The 26417-nt window shown below is 38.4% G+C and overlaps 1 protein-coding gene across 1 annotated transcript in view; it reads right to left on the bottom strand.

Annotated features, from left to right (window-relative positions):
• PAK6 (p21 (RAC1) activated kinase 6) overlaps positions 1-26417 on the bottom strand; it is a gene marked incomplete at its 5' end in the record, with an annotated part of 28389 nt that continues 1972 nt past the window's right edge. The window contains 7 exons of the mRNA XM_083349405.1: positions 1-1588; positions 6344-6478; positions 6992-7117; positions 8046-8172; positions 9268-9401; positions 10408-10896; positions 18617-19249. Of these exons, the coding sequence (XP_083205531.1) occupies positions 1421-1588; positions 6344-6478; positions 6992-7117; positions 8046-8172; positions 9268-9401; positions 10408-10896; positions 18617-19249 (1812 nt within the window). The 3' untranslated portion in view covers positions 1-1420. The remainder of the gene's footprint in view (positions 1589-6343; positions 6479-6991; positions 7118-8045; positions 8173-9267; positions 9402-10407; positions 10897-18616; positions 19250-26417) is intronic.

Here is a 26417-nt window from a genome sequence, read left to right as displayed (position 1 = left end):
ATATTTTTTTAAGATAATTAGGTATTTTTTTAAAAAAGGAACTTGCTTTGCACAGATCCTGAAACATACAGAAATATTTTACAGCAAAAATGTCTCTAGTATTTCAAGTTTATATTTTTACACAAATCTACACTTGAGTCAGATGGGTAATCTATCATGTGAGGGCAAACTCTGAGGCAGTAGAAATAAAATTTAACCCCCTTCAAATTCCCACCTAATTTTTTGAAACGATCCTCAACAGTCCACAAATTACAAAACATCTGTTTCACAAGACTGAACTGCAAAATATTGTAATTAACACTCCATACAGTAATGCACATAATACCACTTAAGTGTCAAAATGACCTTGTTCTTACACTGGTAAAATTCCCCATACAAAATTGCTGCATTGACATTAGAAAAAAATACTAAAAATGATCATTCCACATCCAGGATGAGCATACATTTAAAAATCTGTTCCATGCTTTCCCCTGCTTAAAAAACATGGGAGGTAGAGGGTAAACATTCTCACCTGCAAAACAAGACATTTTCAGGGGAATTAACAGGATTGCTTCCAAAACTTTATTCACCTTGCTACAGAATTCAAAACTGGTATAAAATACAACCTATTAGTTGCCTCACTGAGGAGTCCAGTGTATTTAGAGGGGTCCAGGATGAGTCCAGTGTACTTAGAGCAAACATGCTTCCTTATTTAGATAGCCCCTGTGCTGCCTTCTGTTTCAGACGCTGCTAGAGAAGGCACTATGTTTATATGCTTCAGAATTTCAAGAATAAGTTTCCAGGGGAAGTGTCTGCCTTACAGCCCTGCTCCCCAAAGATATTGTGTTCAGGTGGTGAAATGACAGACCATTCTAAACATTTGTAAAGCTGTAGGCTCAATATTATTCATTCTTGGAAAAGGAAAGAAAAGTGCTGGAGGAACGATTTAAAAATAAATAAGGGACAAGGTCATTTTATAGCAAGTTTAAGACAGACATGATGCCATTTAGAGTTAAGTGAATGAGAATGCCTATCCTTTAGTTACTACGAAAGGACAAAGATCAGACTTCGTTCTTTCAGAAAGTTCTAGTTCAGTCACTATCTAATGCCTCTGGAGGTTGCAGATACATATGACCCAAGCTGACAGGACCATCTTACTTATGTTTCTAGAAATAAGAATCCAGACATTTTACAATATTCATAATATAGTAAGAATTTGTAGGAATCCAGATTTTGATTGTCTTCAGCCACAAAATGAAAGGTAAACATTAAAAAGCAGCTAAAAGATGGTGAAAATTTCCTCTCACATTCACATCTTGGGAAAGAACCCTGTCCAATTTGAAGGAGTGTGCACAGGGCAACACTGCCCTTCATCCTTTCCTAATCAAGTAAGAATTTCTAAGGAAAAGGTTGCACTTCAATGCTAGATTCAGGTTCAGAATCAGCAGGTAGAGGTGCGTTTCCTGTATCGCTGAATAAGGGGCACGAGGCATTCTGGAAGTCCAGTCTGAAGCAAAAAAGGGTGATCCAGGAGTTCTTGTGCTGTTGCTCGCTCTAAAGGATCTCGTGTTAACATTCGTTCCAGGAAATCCCTTAAAACTGGAGAGGTCTGTGGAAACAAAATTTGATAGTTTTAAGCCAGTTTCAACAACACAAAAAGTTCTTCTAAAATTTTAAATTAAAGTTGCCATTGCTCCCAGAGGTAATCCAAAGTTCTTTTTCGTAAACTTCCAACATCAGAACAAACAACCAAGCATTGAACAGCAACAATAAAACTGTAATTATAGTTTATTTTGCTTTTTTCCCCCTGAATTGAAACTTATGAACACTGGCTATTGTACTTGCAATCTACATGCTCCAAATTACAGAATGTTGTACTTGGAACTGAGGAAACCCAGGCTGATGTCTTACTTTGACTAGCCTGCCATCATACACACATGGGTATTGCTTTCAAATCTTATACTTTGTAGTGAGGCCTAGGGACGTGAGAGAATCTGATTACATAATACTGTCATCTAAATATTTTCCCAAATAATTCAAATCCTGGCTGGTCACAAGGCTTCATGAAAGGCTTAGTATGGCGCTTTTTCCAAGCTGACTTTATATAAATAAAAAGTGCTATAGAAGTATTATGATATACAAATTAGATAAAGATACCGTATTTTCCGGTGTATAAGACAACTGGGTGGATAAGACGACCCCCTACTTTTCCTGTTAAATTATAGGGTTTGGGCTATACTCATCGTATAAGACTACCCCACTGCATACAAAGTCTGCTGCTGCTGTTAGTATCCTGGGTGACTCTTCTCCAAACCTCCTCTACCCCAACCCGGGTGAAAACGCTAACGTGCTCCCAGTGTGTGCCTATCCCTCTCCAACCAACTGCCCCCCCATCTGTATCTGGCTCCAGCGGGCTCGTCCACATGTCCCAGGGCCGCCCTCCAGCAGTCCCCGGCTCCGGTCCATCTGACACCGACAGAAAACAGCCGGCCCTTGCCTCCAGCGCGCAGGCTATAGCATGCAGTCCCAGTACAGGTCCGTCGGCAGGCAAGGGAACAGCTAGCATGTTTTGTAGTGCCCAGGCTCCCTGTACGGCAAGGCAGACTGGGCTGTCCTCCTGAGTGCCTGCGGGGTCCTCAGCAAAACCCTGCAAGTCAGGCGCGTGCAAACGCTGTGAAGCAGCTGGTCGTCGGGTTTGCAGAGCCAGGAACCGGCGATCAGCTGATAGTCGGGCTTGCTGATTACTGGCGACCTCCTCCCTTGTTTGTTGGAGCGCCGGGTCATGGAGCGAGCCGTGTGCAGTGGGGGAGGTGAGTAGGTGAAGCAGGGCTTTTTTTGGAACGAGATCCCCTGCGTAGTGTCGGGCCCGCAGGGCTCGACAACAGACAGCAATTTTGTGATTCTCTCCCCCTTCCTCCCCCCCTATCAATGAGCTGCTGAGGTTGCCTGCGTGTGTGTATGTGTGAAGGGGTGTTGCCTCTGGTTTTTCCTGTAACATCGGACAATAAAACCACCCCTAACCCTAACACCCGGCGTATAAGACGACCCCCGACTTTTGAGAAGGTTTTCATGGGTTAAAAAGTCATCTTATACGCCGGAAAATACGGTACATGTTTTTCTCTCAATCTTTGGCAAAGATTGACAAACACACCCAACTATTAAATAGTAAGATTAATCCATTAAACCCCACCAGTCATTTTAAAATACATTGTGGAAATGTTTTATGGCAGGCCTCAAGAAACCTGGAATTTTCACTGGAAATAATATTAGACATTACATACAATAAGACAGATTCCAGTAATGTCTGAAAGGATTTGTGTCTGATGTTACTAAAGACAATAAAATAGGAAAGGATAAAAGACAGAATGTTGGAGCTTTTCAAAAACTGTGTCCTATATACTACTGGAGGAATTTATTTATATGATGATATCCTTTTAGAAAAGCAGAAATGGCACCAAATCTGATAAATGTCATCTAAATTTTATTTCATATTTCCAAATTAACTCAAACTCATGCCACGGTACATGTGTTAATCTTTAAGGTGACATAAAACTATCATTTGAGAGTAAAATACAATATGAATATATAGTTATTATTCTGAAGGAGTTTTTAAAGTACCAAAGGCATTATGTCTTTGCAATAAATTAGATAGAAAGAATATTTCCATACTTTTTTTTGAGGCCAATCTATAATGGTTGCTTTCTAAAGGAAAAATCCTTCTTCTTCCACTAGAAGAATTTTGTAGCTCTTCAATTTTCCTCTTTTTAACAGAACTTTATACAGAGTAGGGAAAATAGAAAAAGTTGCAGATAAAATATGGATAGATTACACTATTATGTGGACTGCCTTTAAAATTGTGACATATCCTCTCAGTATTATAGCTGTGATAGTTACATGGTTGCAATTCTAAAATACAGAAATTCTATGAAAAATATTTGGCAAAGAATAAAAGGTTAGAGATCTCTGGAGAATATAAGAAGTTCTTGTATTCTTCTTTGGTTATATGCTTCTCCTTTCATTTCCTGTGCCTGTCTCTTTCTTTACAGCATTTTACAAAGCTCATGTAGAAAGAGTCATGCATAGGAAATGCATATAACCAACCAAAAAGAATACAAGAACGAACTGAAGGAATTGCGCCAGGAAGAGCTAAAGAAGAGAATCAGCTGAGGCTTGTGGGAAATACTTAAAATAACAAAAGAGGTGGTAGGAATATTTCAGAACATTAAAACTTATATTTTACACCTGTCTTCCCTATGAAGAAAGAGAAACCTCTTGCTGGCCATCATTTGCCACTGATGGAAAGACAAGTAGACAAGCAAAGTTGATGACAGAACTGCTAACTATAATCTTTGAAAATCCTGGAGAAATGTAAAAGTCCGAAAAGATTGGAGGAGGGCAAATACTGTTCTTATCTTCAAAAAAAGAAAGAAGAGGATCCAAGAATTTAAACTTGTCAATTTGGTGCCTCTACTGAATAGTGTTGTAAAATGATTTTTAAATAACGTATTTATGAGCACTTGGATAGGAATGTAGTGAGAGCCAGCATTTTTCACAAACAAATCATACCAGTTAAGTCTTATCTCATATTTGACAGACTTACTAACTTAATTATCAGGGGGATAGATAAAGTAAACCAGCAAAACATTCAACTATGGTTCTCAGGAGATCTTCATTAATAAAATGGCAAAATGAAGGCTAGATGATACAGTTGCCTGAAGGATTCATAGTAGGTTGAATGACAGAATATTTATGCATGTCCCCACACCAGCTTTAAGAATATTCTCAATTGGAATACCACAAGTAATTGCTTGGATTTTGTACTGCCCTAGATTTTTATTAATGACTTCGATGAAAGTCATGATATTGCATTTACCCTATAACTTGAGGTCTTTAGACAAAAGCTGAATAGCCATCTATTCTCATACTCAAGCACATCCTGCACCACTAGAGCTGTAAAATCCAGGATTTCATTTAAAAATTATTTTTTTACAGGCTTCTCTGTTAGAAAAAAATATATCTTGCACTCACCACTAGATGCCAGCAACAGTCTGCAGAAGTCACAGTTAAGCTAAATTCTGCCATCTCCAGCTTCTGAACAGACCTTAGATCTATGTGGTTGTTCTCATAGGCAGAAGAGTGTTACCATATGGTACCATCACATTGTATCTGATGTGCAACTATATTTTAGCTCAGAGGAACTTGCAGATGACACAAAGCTAGGGAGAATTGCTAACACTTTGGAAGACAGACTCAAGATTCAGGATCTTGGCATTGGTCCCTATCAACAAGATGCCCTTTTAATGGTGAGAAAAGTAAGATCCTGTACTTAGGTAGGAAAAAACCAGATGCCCAGGTACAGGATAGGAAGTACCTGGCTCAACAGTAGGCCTATGAGAGAGATCTAGGTGTCTAGGTAGACCACTGCTTAAGTATGAGTCAGCAATGTCCTTGCAGCTTCCAAAAAATGCCAATGCAATCGTAAACTGCATCAACAGAGGGTTAATAACAAAATCACAGGAGATGATAGTACTGCCCTATACCACTCTAGTGAGGCCACAGTCGGAATACTGTGTCTAGTTCTGGTCACCATGACACAAAAAAGATGCTAAGGCCTTAGAAAAAGTGCAGAGAAGAACAACAAAGGGGTCTGGAAATTAAATCGTATGATGAATGGCTAAGGGATGTATGTTTAACCCAACAAAGAGAAGGCTTAGAAGAGACTGATAGCAGTCTTCCAATACATGAAGGGAGAGGGGACTTAATTCTCCATAGCACCTGAGGGCAGAAGAAGAAGCAATTCAGTAGAAGCTTGTCAGAGGGAGATCCAACCAGAAAATAAGGAAGAATTTCCTGACAGTGAGAATGACTAATCAGTGGAATAGCTTGCCTTATGGAATTGTGGGTACTCCACTGATGGAAGTTTTTAAGAAAAGACTGGACAACTATTTGTCCAGAATGGTGTAAGGATTCCTGCCATAGGTAGAGGGTTGTTCTAAAAGACTCCAAGGTCCCTTTCAGTCCTATGATTCTATGATCACCAGAATTACTTCAAATATGGTACTTATCACTTAGAAAGCCTCCCTAAGCACAGAAATAGGAAGGCTGTATTATATGCTAGCTTATGTGTTAACTACATGAACATTTGCTTCATTACGAGTGCATACAATTTAAAGAGTGTAGTTTTATGGTCAAGTTCAGTTTCCCCAATAATGCCCATTCGCACAACAGCAATAGGTAAGAACAGCAAGAGGAATCCCTTGCAAACATTGTTCAGGCTATTTCTAAATATTTTTGTATATAATATTTAGAAGTGTATTCAGCTGCTACAACATACAGAGTTGGAAATTTTTACAAATATATTCACCTTATGAGAGTTTTTCAATTTGGGAGGAGGGCTGTCACGGAGCCGCTTCATTGCTTGGACCGGAGAATCACTGAAATAGGGAGGTTCTCCATCAATCATTTCAATTACCATGATTCCCAAAGACCAGATGTCTACCTGCCAAAACAAAAGATTGCAGGAGGTGATGTGCAGAAAGATACTGTATTTTCTTAAGAGATAAGAGAATTTCCCAGCTGAGATACCAAAGAACCTGAAAGATTATAAATTAACCTTTTTTTTCTAGCATTACATCAAGAGGGCATGTTTATCTTCCTTTCAGTGTTGTGCCATTGCTTCTGTTATTTATTTTTGAATTCACAGTAACAAATTCTGCAAAAATTAATAAATGTAACATTTTTATTATAACAGTCTTACAGTGATGCCAGCTCTGCACTGATGTACAGCTGTAAGCTGCTGAATTAGATGAGAAAGCCACATCAACCAACTTCTTGCACTCTGTCTGAACATGGTTTCCAACATACTGAATTATACGCATCAGAAATAATAATACAGAGGGCAAGAGGAGACATCGAGTCATACTTTGTCATAATCTTAAAGGGTATGTGCTAAAAGGGAGTTGGTAAAATATTTCAAACTGCCACCCCTTTCAGGTTCTGGAGCTGTAATTACCTCAGTGGTGTATGGAGACCTCGAAATAACTTCTGGAGCCATCCAATATGGTGTTCCTACTAAGGATTTCCGTTTTGGCACATCCTTGCTGATTTGTGCACAAAAGCCAAAATCAGAGAGTTTCACCTACACAAAAGAAAGCAAGGTAACCTTAGATATCCTACACTGAAAAAGTAGGGGGAGGAAATGGGCACGTAAAGAGACTGTAGGAGAAGACAAGTCATGCAGGGTTTACAGATTAAAGTCAGAACTACAAAATGAATCTTCTCCCAACAGTTTGATGCAAGTATTAAAGAAATATCACAGAGAAGCCCTCTGGTACTCCACAAAGGGACACTTGTCAAACTGATGTCTGCTTCCCCTGCAACATATTGGAACCATTTGCTTTGGAAGGAATGGAATTACTGTTGAATAGTGTCCCCAGCTCCTCACAGACAGTCCAAAAGAATATGTGATTGACGGGGCCCAGAAAATCAGTTTCTTCTAGGGGGTCTCTGTAACTGAAGCCCCACCACCATCTCAAAAATGTTCTCCAAAATGGAAAGCTGAAGACAGGGTAATAGTGGTGTAGTATAGGTGAATTTTAAGATGGTTTCTATCCCCCATCTCCTCAAAGGGCACTGATCACCTCCTAGACCCAACCAACCATTGCCTCCGTGCCCACATAGGTTCTCAAAGGAGCCTAGCAAGGTATGGCTGCAAATCCCATCTAGTTATAGGGTAAAATGTATCCCGGCCAAGTGAGCAGGCCCAGCTGGAAGAAAAAAAATGTAGAAGTAGGCAATGGTCTAAAGGCCCTGCCTGAGGATTCTAACTGAATTCTCTGAATTGGCTGGAGCTGGCAGCTTATTTACCTTTTAAAAGCAATTCACACAATTGCTAACTGTGTATATGGCCCCTTGTCTAATTTGCTTATTTTAAAGTGTAGATGTCAGGGACTGAACCTTGAATTTTCTACATACAAAACCACACTTTGCTCCTGAGTTATGGCAAAGAGAAGCCAAGGTAAAAACGCAGGAAATAAAAGAGATGAAAGAAGCAAATTAAGAATTACCCTTCCATCAAGAGTCAAGAGAATGGAGTCACTCTTAATGTCTCTATGAATCACACCTTGGGAATGCAGGTAGGCGAGTGCCTGCAAGACTGACTCACATACTGTAGCAATTTGCTCTTCATTCAGTCTGAAATACAGCAGCCAAAATTGTATATGTGAGTAAGTTAATTTCATACAGCAACAATTAATTAAATGTTCACTTATAGCACGCATGATATTTATGACACTTCCTGCTTCATTAAGAGTAAGAATTATGAACAGCCATTCTTAAAAAGTAGAGAAAGTAAAAAAATTCAGAATAAGTGATTTGGAATTCCAAAATCAAGTTTTACACACATACTAGATCAGGGGTGTCAAACTCAATTTCATTGAGGGCCGCATCAGCATTGCAGTTGCCCTCAGGGGGCCGGGTGGGTGTGGCCTGGGTGGGTGTGGCCTACTGGGTGGGCGTGGCTAGAGTGTGTATGGCCTACTGGGTGGGCGTGGCCAGCTCTACATCATTCGCATCAAGGGTGCCTATGGGGGCCTGGGCAGGAGTGGGACAGATCTGAGGGTCTCTGGCAGGAGGAGGGTCTCTGGGCCAGGGCCAAGGCAGTGGGGGCCGTTCCCTCACTGTTTCCAGGATGGCTTCACGGGCCGCATGAAACCACTTCGCGGGCCGGATCTGGCCCCCGGGCCTTGTGTTTGACATGTCTGTACTAGATAATATTCTGGTGACAAAACAAAATTTATCATCCTCTTTCCCTGCTCTAGTGGAAAATTACTAAATTAATTTCATTACCAAATTTGAATCTGTGAAAATAGTTCTCAGGACACCCGCCCCCCCCAGGAGCTAATTCTTTCTCATGACTAGGCATTATTGATATTCTTATACTCCAAGAATTAAAGCCATTCAAACTGATAGGAATCATCAGTATTCCAACAAATGTGCTATTTGGAAAAGTGCTCCCTTCCTTTTGTCTACTCTGCATCTCCTATCACAGAGTTTCCCTGGGTATCCCTCGTGATATTTAAGAGCCGGCTGAAATTACATTCTTTGGCTGTTGTATAATATGGTGCAGCAAATTGTGCAAAACAAAGCCTGGAGCTATCTGCAATTTATAAGCCACAGGTTCTCTACGCAGAATTTCAGTGACAGAAATAATGTTCTAAATAACCCACCCCAAGATAGGGGGCTTTGAATCAGAAGAGAGGGATTCATATATTCCTGTTTTTTTCCTACCTGATTTGAGAGAGAATGTCTGTAAGAGCTCCTCCTTGGAGAAATTCCATCAGCACCCAAAGCTCATCACCTACAAGATAGCTTTTATACATCTCCACAACGTTGTCGTGCTGATAGTCCCTCATTATCACGACCTGAGAAAAATGACAAAAGACAAATGACTGATAATTCACACTATGCTTCTTGCTGATGTGGTATATCTCCAATTAGAGGCTTTTCTTTTAGCCTTCCCAGATTGGTGACTTTCATTCTAGGGCTAAGGGTCACATCCCATAATTTCAACATGCATTTCTTCACGTCAGTATCCTTCTATAATTCAAGGACTGGCAAGACATACTACTGGAACAAAGTTATTCCACGTTGCAATCTTTTTCTTTTCCTGGAAATTCTGAACAGTTTGGACCTAAAAGACAACACTCAAGGTTGGAATAGACTATTATATCCGTGACCAAATCATAATGATTATCATGCACCTCCCACACTACAGTAGCACTATTTTCATTCCTGAAACTCTCAGAAGATTTTTTAAATTTGTGCTTCAGCCAGTTCAAAATGCTGGGAACAGGGAATGAAAATGAAATTCACTGTTCTGGCCAGGATCCTCCAAGACTTACTAATCCCTTTTAAAATAAAAGTAAAACCAGAAAACAAAATCCATAATCCTTTTAGAGGAAAACGGTCAATTTCGCACTTGTTTTTACTTACTAGGCTCTGGAGGGCAGATTGCCAGCATTTTCCTGAAGCTCAGGAATTTGGAGAAAGAGGTCCTTCAAATAACGAACTAGAATTACATCATTTTTTAAAAAGTAAAACACTTCCCTCCAGCTTTGCAACAATTTCAGCTACATCACAGTTGATCTGGAAATAAATCAGCTTGGTGCTCCAACAGCTCTAATAGGAGGGGGAAGCAGAAGTTCAAAACTGCTTTTAAATCAGCACAGAATCCTTGATGAAAGTGCATGGGAGAGTTATTAAATGGTATGAATATATGGCACCAAAAGCAATCTCTAAAAGCCAAATGAATAATTTTCCTTCTGCGTCTTTTTTAGATGCAGTACAACTGCATCTCACTGACATTACTCACTATCCATCTTGTGCAAAAAAAAAAAGGTTACATTTAATATCTATTAATTTAGTCACCTCATTAAAAAGGAGTTCTCGCCGTTGCTGCTTTCGTAAATCCATCATCTTCACTGCTACCTGCCTTCCAGAATGCTTCTCACGAGCAATACAGACAATACCCGTAGATCCTTCACCGATCTTGACGTAGCTTTCTAGCATTGTCCTAGGATCTCCTTGGTCCACCACCATCCTCAATGCAGCTTTGAACTGCTCATGAGTTACCACCGCTGGATCCTCGCTGGTTGGCTGTGCTTTAGCATCCAGGGGAAGGTGAAGGTTGCTGGAGCTGGTTTGGGTGTGTCTGTTCCGTGGGGACCCTGCTGGCGATGGCCTACCTTGAGGCAAGCCAATTCTATGTTCAATTGTTGGGGACTTGTGAGGGGTACCACCAGCTTCTGAAATCCTAGCATAATCAGGCATAGGCTGGTCAGAGGGAAGAGACTGGGATTTGGCTGCAGGACTGTGCGGTGAACTCCAGTGCTGGGGTGCCCTGAAGAAGGGGTTTGGCTTGTAAAGAATAGAAGAAAATGTATTGTTAGCAGAACTGTCAATTCAGATAAAGACATTAAATATATTTGAATCAATACATTGCTGGTGCAATCTACATACGTGGAGTTATTGAAACAATTGTTTTGAATGGAGATTAAAGTATTCTCTGTATTTTGAAATAGCACACCTATAGATTGCAGAGGATGCCATCTTGGGACAAAATTACCTGATACAAACACACACACATTGTAATGAGCACTTCAATATCTAAGTCCAAATTAAAGCATGCTTGATACATGATTGTCTAGTCTTCACTTGAAAACAGAGGGAAGTCACAATCTCTCAGAGTAACTGATTCCATTCTTCAACAACTATTTCTGTTAGGAAATTTCTTCTAACATTCAACAAGAATTTACCTATATTCTCTGTCCTGCACTTTCAAATAGTAGAGAGTTTCTTGAGCTCCTCCTATTCTTCTATTTGAGGAACACCCTCATATGCCACCTCAGTTTTCTTGGCTTAAGTATGTATGTATATGTATGATTGTACAATCATCACCTTGTGAAATTTCACATTTATGGATAGAGCAGGGATGAGAAACAAAATTCTCATTATTTTTAAAGACATATAAAGTGAGTTAAAGAACTTATCACATGCAGTCAACAAGCAAAGCACTTATTATCTTTAGCTGAGTTTTAAAGACTTAAGCATCTTGTGTGGCATCACAATCCCCCTCCTAACTGATTTAGTGGTACTGGAAGTTCAGTAGAGGAAAAAGTTTACACTATTGTACATTCTCTAAAAAATATGTTGCCTGTATAAGCAACTTTTTTTTCTTGTTAGTACACCCTTAATACAAGACCAATAGTTTAATTTGGTCATTGCCCAGGTGTTATTTCAAAATATATATACCACAAAGTTACAGAACTGGATTTCATGCTACAGAACATTTTACATATCTATTATCTACATGATAACAAACATTCAATTGTGTATCTTATTCGCAAAAATAACCATTCTAATGATAAACTTTAAAAACTAGAAAAGAGATTAAAACAAGAATTTATTTGTAACAACGGCACTCTAATAAAAATATGTGATAAACTCTTCTATATTGCCATGATTATATATGCACAACTTTTAAATAAGCAAATTTAGAATATGTTATGGTAATGTTTAATAACATTATTACAGAGAAAAGGGATCCGCTACAGATAATTGTGAGAAATAATGTGATTTAAAATTAATTCTCCATTCTTGTTATTCTTACTCTCACTTTACAATCTCCACCAGTTCAATCAGTCCATCTTTTAAAAAATGTTTTTAATACATCCCCAGCAGGTTTGGCCCTCAATTTGCAGCTTATTTCTTTTATCTTTCTTTATCCCTCCCTTCAGGGTTTTTTTATACTTCAAGGTCTGCTAAAGTACCCCTTTTGTGCATGGATGAGGCCAGCTGAGCTGCTTGCTATAAGGGCTGGAATTTCAAATGAAACTTTTATCAGATCGATATAAAGGTGATCTGCAACAAAAGGAAGTAGATTTTATGTTCTTCCAGAAGATTCTATTCTGAACACCCAATTATTCAGCTACTACATATATTCCATACTATTACTGCTGAAGGGACTTTCTTTCCCTGTGCCTTTATTCCCTGCTGTTCTCCAACTCTGTAAAATAGAATATAGATATTTTGGTTCCATTTATTTTTACAGAATGTATACAGATAGTCCTTGACTTATCACCACAATTGAGCCCAGCATGTCTATTGCTAAGCAACCCATTTCTTAAATTATGCCTCATTTTACAACCGCTTTTGCAACAGTTGTTAAGCAAATTACTGCAGCTGTGACCAGAATCATGTGGCCATTCAGTGAATCTGGCTTTCCCCCCTGACTTTGCTGGGAAGGTTACAAATGGTGATCACATGACCCCGGGACAGTGGAAGTTGCCAAGCTCCCAAATTTTGAACATGTGACCACAGGGATGCTGCAATAGTCGTAAGTGTGAAAAATGGTTATAAGTCACTTTTTTCAGTGCTGTTGTAATGGTCACTAAATGAAAGGTTGTAAATCAAGGACTACCGGTACAATTACCTCTCTCAATCAAAAAGTAATAAAATAATATCAGAGCAAAGCCAACCCCCACTAAAACAATACCGAACTGAACCGTACATGTCAGACTTAGCTAACAACCTGTCCTAACCCTTGAGGATAAAGGCAGTTGTTCAGGACTCTCTGGAAGGTTAGGAGAGTTGGGGCTGCTCAAATCTCAGGGAAGATCTCTTCCGTAGGGTAGGTGCCATGACGTAGTAGACATATTTCCTGGGTCCCACTTGGCGCTGTTTCAAAGAAGGACTCGGACCCCAACAAATCTTATGGGATGAGCAAATACATAATTGGGAATTAGTAGTCCTGAAAAGAACTTGGCCCTATCCTATATAGAGCTTTATAGCTGACCATTACCATCTTAAATTGCACTCAGAAACCTATTGGGAGCCAACGTCAATGTCTTACATGGGCCTACCACTGCATTTTGAACTAACTGCAGCTTCCCAATACTCTTCAAGGACAGCCAGATGTAAAGCACTTTGAAGTAACTTAGGTGTGAGTGACTGAAAGCTAATTTTCCTGTTCCAGGAAGAGGCATAATTAGTGCAAAAGATGAAGTTGTGCCTAGGTGCACCTGACCTCAACTGTTCCCTACTCATTGAGTGGGAGCCACGAATCTAGAGGGACTTCCAAATTGTGTGCTAACTCTTGGGTGGGGGGACGGGTTAGTGCTATTGTATCCAGAATAAAAGACCTCCCTTCCATCATCATCGTCGTCAAAAAGTTTTTTTGAAAAAGTTTTATTCTTTTAAAATTCTTTAAAAGAATCTATGGTATCTAAAAGATTATCATATTGCCATGGAATTGCTATTGAGATTTATCATTAGCCACTGGTAATCATTGCTAAATTACTATGCAAATCCCTATCTAGTTTTATTCCTCAAAGAATGCAATAAGTGGGAATTACTTGATTTTATCATTACAATAAGTCAGGTTTAATAAACAAGGTATTTGAAGATCTAGTTGAAGATCACCCTATTAATTTAATGGCTATGCTGAGTGGAGAAAGGATTCAGCTGCTATAGTAGTGGATTCTTATATTGTCAGAGAAATGGACTAAATGATCTTCAAGAAGTAAAGTAGAAGAGTATAGAACAAGGGTAGGCAACCTCGGCTCTTTTATGACTCATGGACTTCAACTCCCAGAATTCCTGAGTCAGCAGATGACTCATAAAAGAGCTGAGGTTGCCTACCCCTGGTATAGAAGACAACTTTGAAGAAAATAGGCAAGAACTGTTACCTAGGCAAAGCAGCTGACACATTTTTTTAAAAAAATCCAGAAGAAAATGACATTTGGAAACAGTTCAGATAGATGCCTCTCTAATTCATTGAACTATGAGAAGGCGAAGAAGGTACAGCATAATCAGACATGCAAGAATTTGATATTATAGCCAGCATCCAGAAAAGCAGTTTTAGCTTCCCTGTTGAGTTGATTTCCTGGTTTTGTCTAATAAGATTAATATCAATCTTAATGTGTTATGATTTCTCCAGGCTAAGTTAAAAGTTCTTATCATAATACAATACTAATTTTTTGGGAATATTTAGCCTTACCTATGGCATAGCCATCTACTACTGACAATAATTCATCTTAGGTTATCAGTGATGGAACCAGTAGATGCTGGATTAAAGGAGGCCAGGCCATTAATACAATTCTGTATTAATTAGGTGAAAAACAATTATATGTATTTAAGCAAGTATATAGGGTGATAGAAGAGATTATCCTTATTTTGGACTAGTAATATTTACGCTGCAAGCAAATATAGTTAATTATCTTGCATATGCATTTTTTTGTTTTGACTCCTGTGGGTATACATACTGGTAAATGAAAGTATATATTGCAATTATTGTACATTTTGAGTGAGTGCAGAGAGAGAGAACTGTCAGCATGCACAATTACCAGTACTTGCCTGATGAAATGTACTTCGCTCATTTCTGTCTACAATATCTTTTCCGTCCAGCTGAGACATGTCCCTGATAGCAAGGAGCGTTCAAATCACCAGCTTTGTTTTATGTATTCTAGGGCACCCGAAAAGGTTCCAAGCTTGGGGTCCCTTTTATAACTAATTTACATTATAAATTCAGCGCATTGTTTATGTGCCAATTTTTTTAAAAAAAACTTAGCACCAGAAACATGCCCATATTTCCATTTATTTCTAATCATTTAATCTAAACTATTACCCCTTCCCAAGACTACATCCAGACAGTTTCCACTGCTACCATCAAAATTATTGCCTATGCTACCATTTCATCTCAAATGTCTTTATAGTACAACACGAGATTGCAATGATACGAAATCATGGGAAAATAGATCTAGCTTACAAATGAAAGATGACTCTACCAAAATGACAGATGCAAAATGAACTGTCAGCAGAGACCAGATTAAAAACACACACACACACACTGGTAGGCGTTTGAGGTTCAGTGGGTGATCCGTGGCCTCCCTTGCTCACAGTTCTATAATTTTGCTGTTACTGGGCTCTCCTACCATCATTCTTTTATTTATGAATATGTTCTGAGTCAGCAGGCCTCTGTACATATTCTCTTCAGTTTCCTTCTTGCAGTTGGTCCAAGCCAAATTAGGTTAGTCATTAGCAGCTACTACCTGACACTAGAGAACAGCTTTATGATCTCTTCCAAAAATTCTGAGATCCTCACTGCAATAATCATTTTTTGAAAAGCAAAATCCAGAACATATCCAAATGGATACGGAAGTGTAAGAAGGCTGGTTGAAATTGAAAAACATTAGAAATTTTGGAATCATATAAACATATTTATATCCTACCACTACTTAAAAGAGACTAGGACAGTACAGACAGAGATTATCTTTTTTATTTATTTTTGCTGTTACTCTTAAACATCAGCTTGGGCTGAAAAAGAATGGCTAGGCTTCGTGGCAGGACGGTAAGTTGACTTCACATCTTTCTGTTCTAGTCCAATACTCCATCCAGTTTAGCAAGGTTTTCAGACCATAATACTGTTTACATTTTCATTTGATTCTGAAACACTATTCCATGCTCAGTACTTATTTGAGAAGGCTTTTATCATCGCCAAATGCCACTATAGACAAAACCTTCATTTGATTCAAAGAATATAGTGGCTATGTTAAAGTGGAACAGACAACTTCTTTGGGATACAATTGCATTACAGGTAATCCTTGACTTACAACCAGTTGCTTAGTGACTATTTGAAGTTCTGATAGATTTACCTGGGTAAATCTATGGCATATATGACTCAGATTTGAAGTTCCCATGGTTGGATCCCCCTGCACTTTGACCGCTTGGCAACTGGTCTGCCTTTACAGCCATTTGCAGTGTCCTGTGTTCACATAGCTGCATTTTATGACAGTTTTATGGAAATTGGTTTGCTTAACTTCTGCAGATTCACTTAATGCCCATGGTGATTTATTTAATGACCACCACAAAAAAGATTGTAAAATTGGGTTGCTCATGTGACTGACCCATTTTACAGCCATCACGAGTTGTGGCTGTGAGAGACAGGCTCCATTATGATTGTAACTCAAGAACTACCTGTGCCATGAAGAATCAGATACAACATTTGGAGAATTCTTGAACCCAGTACTACCTATGGGAGGGGGAGGTGCTCAATACGTAGACATGCCTTTTTCTTCAAACTTTCTACACAAATACACCGGTTGCTCCAAGACTCAACTGCTGTAATACTCTCTATATGAGACGCATGCATTACAGAAAGCTCAACTCCAATTCATGCACATAATGTACAGTCAACATTTAGGATATCTACTCAGAGAAAGCCTACATGTATACAAGTCTGTAAATACAGACTTTCCTTTTGTACACATCCATGCTAAATAGGGGCAAATGTTATCTAGAGCACTCACATACAGAGAGCTCCACACAACTTTGTATCTGTATAGGGCTCCTCAGAGAAAACCATTTGAGTGGCATGTTCTTATGAGAGTTATGCCAGCTACTTGCTTGCCACTGTATGCAGCTCTATGGAACTCACCCTGATTTCACAACCTTATTCTATGTGTTCCACTTAACACAGCACCTCAGGTAATAGGGACTTAAGAGTAGGGACAGAGCTTATAGATTGCAGTAGAAGCAGCAAGGCTCAATTATTTCTGGGCTTCACAGAAAACCTAGAAGCTGAAGAAAGGTCTTTGTACCCAAGGCCAGGTGTATATGTGTATGTGTATATGTATATATGATTGGTAAATATAACAACCAAGGATATGAAAAGACACAACCAAAAATATAACAGTGGTAATAAAACCAGGGGAAAAAATATATAGAACAATGAATAAACGAGCAACATTTGTACAAACTAAAAATAAAATAAATTGTTAATATCAAACTAACTCAATCCTTTTAACATTATTAAATCTAGCTCTGTAGGGCATTTATTATTCCATTTTCTCAGTTTGGGTACAGTATGTTATTTTGCTACCTCTCTTATTCTGGTATATCGGAGAGAAAAAAATTGTGCAAGCATCTCCATGTCTGACAGGAAAAAAAGTGTAGCTAGAAGTTAAACATTTAACAATTGCTAACCTTGAATGACATCCAAAATTTTCTATCTGCAAAATAGTAGACCTGGTCCTGCCAGATTCAGCACTATTTTCTGAAAAGGTGCCACTCTCAAGGCAAAAGAAATCATTCAAGTCTGACGAGCACCAAAGGGAGTTTCCTCATGATGCAAATAGTAATGCCAGACCACATTTTCATTTGGAACTTAGCACTGGTAAAAAGACTTAATCTTTCCCTTTTTGCTCTGTAGTACTAGTCTCAACACGCTTCCATTGTTGGTTATTTCTGCTTCAAAACAGATCAGACACACTAAATGCACAACTCGACAGATTGGATAGTTTGGCCCTGGACACTATAATTTTTCAATCAATATAGTTACTAAATTGCCACCTCACGAATAAGCAAAATTATTCTGGAATCAATAATGTCAATAAAAGTAGTTATTGAAATATTTTGTAAAACAAATGGTCTTAAGCTGTTTTAATCAAGACAAGAAACAAAATTATTACTAGAGAACTTAAATTTTTTTGAAAGCAATTTGGTAATAATAAAAATGCATAGCAGAGAAGTTGGAAGCAATGAAAAAAAATACAAGAAACAGTATAGGTGCAAAACCCACAGTAATTTATATTTTTCCAGCCAGAATCATTTTCAGAGGGCTATGAGTTTGCATGTAGGAATAAAATGGCTGGTGTGGAAATTGCATTATTTTTAATTTCTTTCTGATCATTTCTCTGCCCCAGCTAATGCCTCTCCCCAACTTTCTAGAGTAATGTTTTTCCATTTAGCTTATGTTTTATGTAATTCTTATATAAAGGTAAGAAATGTATGTTCAAATAAACAATGACATTGACAGACAGAAATGGATAGTTGGTAAGTGAAAGACATGCATATACATATACTGTGCATGTGATAATATGTGTTGAAACTTTAATATCAACATATATTTAAGGCTATCTTCACGATATAAATATAACCTCCTGAAATGATTTGCAAGTTGTAAGAAGAGGAGTTGTAAGAAGATTCTCAGAGCGATATTTGCTTTGAGAACTGGAACTTGGAAGCTCTCAGGCTAGAAAGGTACTAATATAATACCTTCTAGGGAACCAAGCACACGTACCTTTATCTGTGGGTTGTTTCCAATCTTATTTGAAGGGTTGGATGACGGGAACACAGTTCGCAACAGCCTCCGCTTCAAACTGTTTTCCCTTGATTTAGAGCCAGGACTACCTTCTCCAGGTGGCCTCAAATTAGCTTGGCTCCCATGGCAGGGCTGATGAGCGTAGCTCTCTTCGGAGTTTCTTCTTGCTACAGCATCTTCTCTGCTTACTTCAGGAACAGGGACGTATTGCTGGTGCTGAAAACCTGATGAGAGTGGGGCAAAGTGGCTATTTGCCCCTTGGAACTCTGAAGGGTCAAGAGACTGAGCTTTCATGACTAGGCTGTTGGAATGAGCCTGCCCGTCCAACATGGGCTTGTAATCAGGCCATAAGGTCTGTCTTCTAGACGATTTACTTCCACCGTTGCAGTTGAGGTAGTTTCCATATTTGTCCGCCCAGTCTGGTTCAGCGCAGTGTAGGTATATGTCAGTTGGTTCATCTTCTCCTAGAAGTCCTAGCGACTGGGCTCTTCTCCTGCTAGTAGGGCTCTTACCCCTCAGGGTGTTAGAACTGATGAGGGAGAGCTTCTGGATGTCATTGAGTATTCCAGAGATATATCCTTCCACTTCAAATGTGCTGGCTCGCACAACCGTCTACCACAAAACAATTAATTAATTGATTAATTGAGGAAAGTCAATGTCATCTGCTCATTCATTAAGAAAGGGAATATCTAAATCTGGGACAAATTTACACATATTTCTACAGACTGTATGTAATTAGTGAACTATTCCTAGTTCACTCTGAAAATATAGATCCAGGGAGAAAACCACATTTTTATTTACCGCATAGTGCTCAACAACTAAAAAAGTGTTTGGTGCTACTAAAAAATCAGGTGTTACAGAGGCTATCCAAAAGTGAAGCTAAACTTCAAAAGAGAGCAGATCTACAATACATTGATTTGTGTTGCCCACCACTGTTTTTAATTCCTAGTTTGAAGCAATTACTAAGGTCCAGTTCACACACATGCAGAAGAAAAAGAAAAAAAAACATGTAGCTTACAAGTTGTCAAAGCAAACATGCACACTATGAACCAATTATCTTTGATACACAATCTATTTTTTACTGCCTGCTGCTGCTTTACTGGATAATATGTTGAAAGGTGAAAGGCAAGTAAATGTTCTTTTTTTTACATCTGTTATAATGATATCTCAAATTCTAAAATCATAATCCATCAGATTTATTGGTGTGAATAAACACAAAGACGAAATATGCACATTCAATAATAAATAAAAATAAAAGGAATTCCTTTTCACAGGAAATTAGTTATAAGCCAAATAATTTCAACTATGCAAAGATATTGACTTGGAACACAATAGCTGTGTTTTCCTGCCCAGACACCTACCACTACATTACCTGTCTTACAACTCAGCCAACTTATTTACATAGGAAATCAGAAGCTTAAGAAGCTATTAATATTATTTATTTCTCCAAAAGGAGCTTCAATATAACAATGCCAACCACTACATCATTTCAAAACAGCAAAAATGTTACAAACTGCGGTCAAGTGAGTGTGAGATGCTGCAACAGTTGTAAATGCGAGCTAGTTATCAAGTGCCTGAAATGCAGTCATATGTCTTAAGTAACACCAGCTGCCTGCAATTAGTGCAGGTTCGCATCCCACCAGGCTCAAGGTTGACTCAGCCTTCCATCCTTCCGCAGTAGGTAAAATGAGGACCCAGATTGTTGGGGGCAATAAGCTGACCTTGTAATAATGCCACTTGGGGGGGGGGCGAAAGCCCTAATAAGCAGGCATATATATAGAATGAAGGCTATTGCTAAGCACATTGATTTGTGCTTCTTAGATTGTAAGCCGCCCTGAGTCTTCGGAGAAGGGCGGGATATAAATGGGATTAAAATAAAAATAAATAAATAAATAAATAAATGTCGGGGTGGGAGTGGGGGTTGGGGTGCAGCACATTTCACAAGAGCTAGAAGTGCTTTACAGGCCATAAAATAACTTCTCCAAGGCTGTTGTAACTTTGAATGGTTGTAAGTGACTGCTTATTAAGCAAGGACTATCTGTATGCTTTTATTGTACACTATTAGCCATATATAGTAGAATCTTGTGATAGGGTGATACACCAACCTTTGCAAGGAGTCTAAAAAGCACGGTCCATTTTAGAAGACAGTATTTGACATAGCTTAAATAGAGCAAATACTTGCATTTTCTAAAAAGTGTTCCGTCCTCATTTTCATCTCCAGAACACTTACCATGCATTATTGAATTTATGGATAGGTTGTATTTTAGGTGCTGGATTCATTTAGGAACTGTATCCATACACGGATAATTAGAAATGCAAATAGTTATTTAGCGACAATTGGAACCAGCAACTCAATCATTAAGCAAAGCAGTCACTAAGTAAAACTGTGACTGTGCTTATAATCTTACTGCAGCTTTCCTTTGCTTTACAGAACTGTGAAAGTCGAAAATGTGAGGATTGGTGTAAAGTTACTTTTCATCATGGTCATAATTATAAAAAAAATTGCTAAATTGCTAATTGCTAAATTATAAAATTGCTAAATGAGGACTAGCTGTAAGGGATAATTTTTGTTTAATTTTTAAAATGGTTTTGGTAATTTATTTCCCCAAAATCAAAATAACTTTGAATTAGAACCTTGAAGGTGACTAGATAGACCTTTGTTTATTCAGATCTGTCTCATCTATGTGTTGCTTGCTATTTAGTGGTTAATTATACAGTTCAGTATTTTTTCTGTCTGCACTAGACTTCACTAGTTACTTAAGAATGTCTTCCAATTTATTCTCTCACAAGAAATATAGAGACATGGGCTCTAGTATTTCCGTGGAATGAAACCTGGCTGGGTGACTCTGGACCAATCATTCTTTCTCAGCCCAACCGACCTCACAGTAATTGTGGGGAAAACAGGAGATGTGAGCATTATATATACCACCTGGAGTTATCCAAAAATATGTATACTATTATTTATAATCATAGGTAAAAATGGGGTATAAATCAAATTAATAAATAAATAAGGTCTTTCAACAAAGCTCTCAATGGCTGGGTTTACATATCACACCAATTTGAACACGCAATTTGTTCAGAGTAAAATTAATCCAACTCAAAATAGCTGAAGTCACATATTATACTAAAGCAAACAAAACAAACCACCTTATGACTTAACACAGCTTAGAAAGATGGCCTGATGATTGGAAACATCTTAACACGATGTCTGATATGTGATAGCACATTCACACATTTTCTTAAAGCTAGTTAACTCACCCAATATCAGAAATGTGTCATGTATAACTCATCTACATTTTCACAATTCACCAGCAAAACCTCCAGAATACCCTGATCTATATTACCAGTAAACTATGGCATCCTAGCAAAACCTGATCTATATTGTTTGCCTGGGTTAAAAACAAAAGCAAACAAAAACAACCACCCAATTTTCAAGAATGGTAGAAATGGTCTAAATTCAACCTAAAAAATCTTTCAATTAGGTGCTTTCATGGGGAATTATCAGCTCTCCATGCTCAATATATGTAGAAAATGGAAACCTAACCACTGTCAAATTCACTTTTGTATATATAAAAAGTGATTCATGTATTCTCCATAGAATGGGATCTCTGGAAATCTGTGGTTATTAAAATCCATAATGGAAGAGATTTACTCCCACAGACAGATTAGCTTATTACAGTCCTTTCCTGAAATGCAAGAAAGAAAGAACTGTCATTAAACAATCTTCAAACCTGATCAACTGTGACTTAGTCAATGAAGTATGATTAAAAGCAATGTATAAACCAGATCAATACCTAAATAGTCAAGATGTAATAGACTGCATTAGAATGGAAACCATTCTGAAAAAAACTTACAAACTGAGAAAATAAAGTTCTCCAAAACTTTTGGGAATGCAACTAAAGGGCATTTTTAGATGGCTTAAGCTTAAGATGGCAGGGACTTTCCAATGTCAATATCCTGGTCATGAAATTTCCTTCAAAAGAAGGAAAGAGTTGCCCTATACAATCGTCTTATATAAATCCTGCCTGCCTGTTTACTTTCCTTCTCAAATATGTCTTGCTGTCCTAATCATAAACTCTAAATGGTTTACAATCAAGGAAAAACACCATAAAATCATAGAAATTTATAAATTTATAAAATTGGTCTACAACATAATTCAAAATTACACAAGCTGGATAAAAGATAGCAACCATGGCAAGATACAATGGAAAAGAATAATCTCAAGTATTTCAGCAAAAAAATAGAGTGACGCCATCAATATTTATCTCTCTCACACACATAGAATCATAGGGTTGGAAAGGACTTTGGAGGTTTTCTAATCCAAATTTCTGACCAAGACAGGAATCCTTATACCATCCCAGACAAATGAATGTCCAATCTTTTCTTGAAAACCTCCTATGATGAAGGCAGGCTGTTTCGATTACCATCTCACTTAGTTTCTCTTTAGTTCTAGGTGGGATTGCTCTTTAACAAGCTTCCACTTTTGGACAATAAGTCAACCCCCTCATCTCTGTAATTGCCCTCAAGTACTGGAAGACATTTATAGCAATTAGCACTTAAACTTATATACCGCTTCACTGTGCTTTACAGCTCTCTCTAAGCAGTTTACAGAGTCAGCATATTGCCCCCAACAATTTGGGTCCTCATTTTACCGACCTCAGAAGGATGGAAGGCTGAGTCAACCTTGAGCCGGTGAGAATTGAACTGCTGAACTGCAGGAAGCCAGCAGCCAGCAGTCAGCAGAAGTAGCCTGCAGTACTGCATTCTAACCACTGCGCCACAATGGCTCATGTCACTCCTAATTCTTCTCTTCTTTAGACTAGACCAGGGGTAGGCAACCTCGGCTCTTTTATGACTCGTGGACTTCAACTCCCAGAATCTCTGAGCCAGCTTGGCTGGCTGAGGAATTCTGGGAGTCGAAGTCCACGAGTCATAAAAGTGCCGAAGTTGCCTACCCCTGGACTAGACGAACCTAGTTCCCTTAATTGTTCATTGTATGATTAAGTATGCAGACCTCTTATCATCATTCTTGCTCTTCTCTGCACTCTTTCTAGGGTCTAAAGCATGTTTTTTGTATCATGGAGACCAAAACTGGATGTTGTATTCCAAGTATGGCTTCATTAATGCAGTATAGAGTAATACTACCACTTTTCTTGATCTTGATGCTATTCCTCTATTGATGCAACCTAGGACTGCACTGGCTTTTTTGGCACTGCAGTATATTGCTCTCTCATACTTAAGCAATGGTCGACTAGGATACCTAGATCCCTCTCACATTGACTATTGTTGAGCCAGGTACTGCCTATTCTATACCTGTGCATTTGATTTTTCCTGCCTAAGCGCAGAACCTTATGTTTTGCAGCACTGAACTGCATTTTATTGGATAGGTCTATTTCTCTAGTCTGTCAAGATTCTTCTGAATCTTGAGTCTACCTTCCAAAATATTAGCAATTCTCCCAGCTTGGTGTCTGCCAATTTGATAAGCTCTCCTTCTATCCCCTCATATAGATCATTTATGAAGATGTTCAAGAACACCGAGACAGAATCTTGAGGAACCACACAGCATGTTTCTCTCAATGTAGATGTAGCTTTGTTGAGGGCTACATGCGGAGTGCGGTTTGTCAGTCAATTGTAAATTCATCTGGTGGTTTTACCGTCTATACCACATTGTTCTATTCTACCAAGAAGTAGGCTATGGTCTACTGTGACAAATGCCTTACTGAAGTCCACGTACACTATATCCACAGCATTGGATGCTTGATTTATCATATTCTTGAACTACTAATTTAGTCATTTTATCAAAAAAAAGACAATAAGGTTTATTTAGCACAATCTGTTTCTAACAAACCTGTACTGGCTTCTATTAATTGCCTTGTTTGTTTCTAGGTGCTTACAAATCTGCTGCTTGCTTATCTTTTCTAGGATTTTCGCAGGTATTGGTGTCAATCTGATTGTTCTGTAGTTTCCTGGTTCCACTTTATTTCTTTTTTTGAAAATTTGGAATCATATCAGCTCTTTTGCATTCCGCTGGCACTTCCCCCATCCTCCAGGAGTTCTGAAAGACTTTTTTTCATTGGTTCCAAGATCACATCTGCCAGCGCCTTCAGAATCCTGGGATGTAAATCATCTGGTCATGGCAATTTGAACTCATCAAGTGAAAAAGGTGTTTTCTTACTAATTTTTTGCTTATTGTGACCTGTTTTCCTGATCTGACTCCCACAGTGGTGTTTTTGATAGGTTGGACTATTTTTTCCTTTTTATGAAGACAGACACAAAGAAGAAATTAGGCAGTTCTGCCTTTTCCCTGCCGCCTGTCACAATCTTGCCATCTTCTCCTATCACAGGACCTATCATTTCCTTGACTTTCTTCTTGTTCCTTACATATCAAAAGAAACCTTTTTTGTTATTTTTGCATTTGTTACAAGTCTTATTTCATTCTGATCCTTAGATTTCCTTAAATCCTTGCAGATTAGGGCTATTTTCTCATACTATGCTCTAGTTATGAACCCCTCTTTCCATTTTTTACATTTATACTTTTTGTCCAGTTTGTCAGAGATCTCTTTATGCAACAATGCTGGTTTCATCTGGGACCTCTTTTTTCCCTTTCTCTGTGGTATTGTGTTTGATTGAGCTTTAATAATCTTATTTTTCAGTTTCCAAAATATCTTGGGTTATTTTTCCTTTTAGGATTTCTGTCCATGGAATCTTTCCTTTCTTAATTTGTTGGAATCAGCTCTCTTAAAATCTAAAGCACTAGTCCGACTTTGTTCAGTTATCTGTATCTTTGTTATGATCAAATCTAGTATGATATGTTCACTCTCCCTGAAAGTTCCTACAACTTCCATCCCTTCTATCATTTCATCCCCGTTAGTAAGGATTAAGTCTAGTGCAGCTGAGTCTCTGACTCCTTTCTCTATCCTCTGGGTAACAAAGTTGTCAGGTAGGCATGCCAGGAACCTGTTTGATCTCCCAATTGCTTCAGAGTTTGTCTCCCAGTTTATGTCAGGGTAGTTACAGTGGTGTGTTTCCTGCATTCCTGTATTTTACTGCATACCAAAATGTTTATCTTTTTCCTCTGCCTGGTTGGGTGGCCTATGGTATACACCCCTTTCCCAATATCCCAAGAAGAGAAAATTAGAAGAAGCATATCCACCCAGACTGAATGCACAGAATGGGTAGATTTTACTGTTCTTTCTACACAGCAAAGAAAATGAGTTGAGTCTTTTTCAATATGTCCAGTAAAAGCATAATATAGATAAATGCACACTAAAAGTAAACTGCTCCTTTGACATGAGATGAAGTGAATTCTAGTCAATGCCATAATTCAGCCTCCTGATGTACTGAAACTACAGTTCTCAAGATTCCCACTATTTAGCCAAGAGTACCAATTCTGAGGAGCTGCAGCCCCAATATACCCAAAAGACGTCACATGGGAAAAACTAATATAATCAGGGCTTTTTTTCTCATAGAACGCTCAGAACGGAGTTCCGGCACCTTTTTTGGATGGAACCTTGTAGGGTAGGCAAGGCAGGTTGTATGACATGTGTGAGTTCCGGCACCTTTTTCTTTTACAAAAAAAGCACTGAATATAATCAATGTATTAGCTTTCAGGCAATACACAGCTCTTTCCAGATTTACTGTAAAATACAAATGCAGAGATCTACCACTGGAAAATATTTGCCAGAAACCTTCCCAAACAATATACTTAATGAATAATATTGAAGTTTGATGAAGTTCTGATCTGCCTCTCCAGCAATTTTTCCCCCAACTCTTCAACTCT

This window comes from Vipera ursinii (genome assembly GCF_947247035.1).
Source record: "Vipera ursinii genome assembly, chromosome: 1".
NCBI classification, from domain to species: Eukaryota; Metazoa; Chordata; class Lepidosauria; order Squamata; family Viperidae; genus Vipera; species Vipera ursinii.
This window is presented reverse-complemented; position numbering and strand designations above follow the sequence as displayed.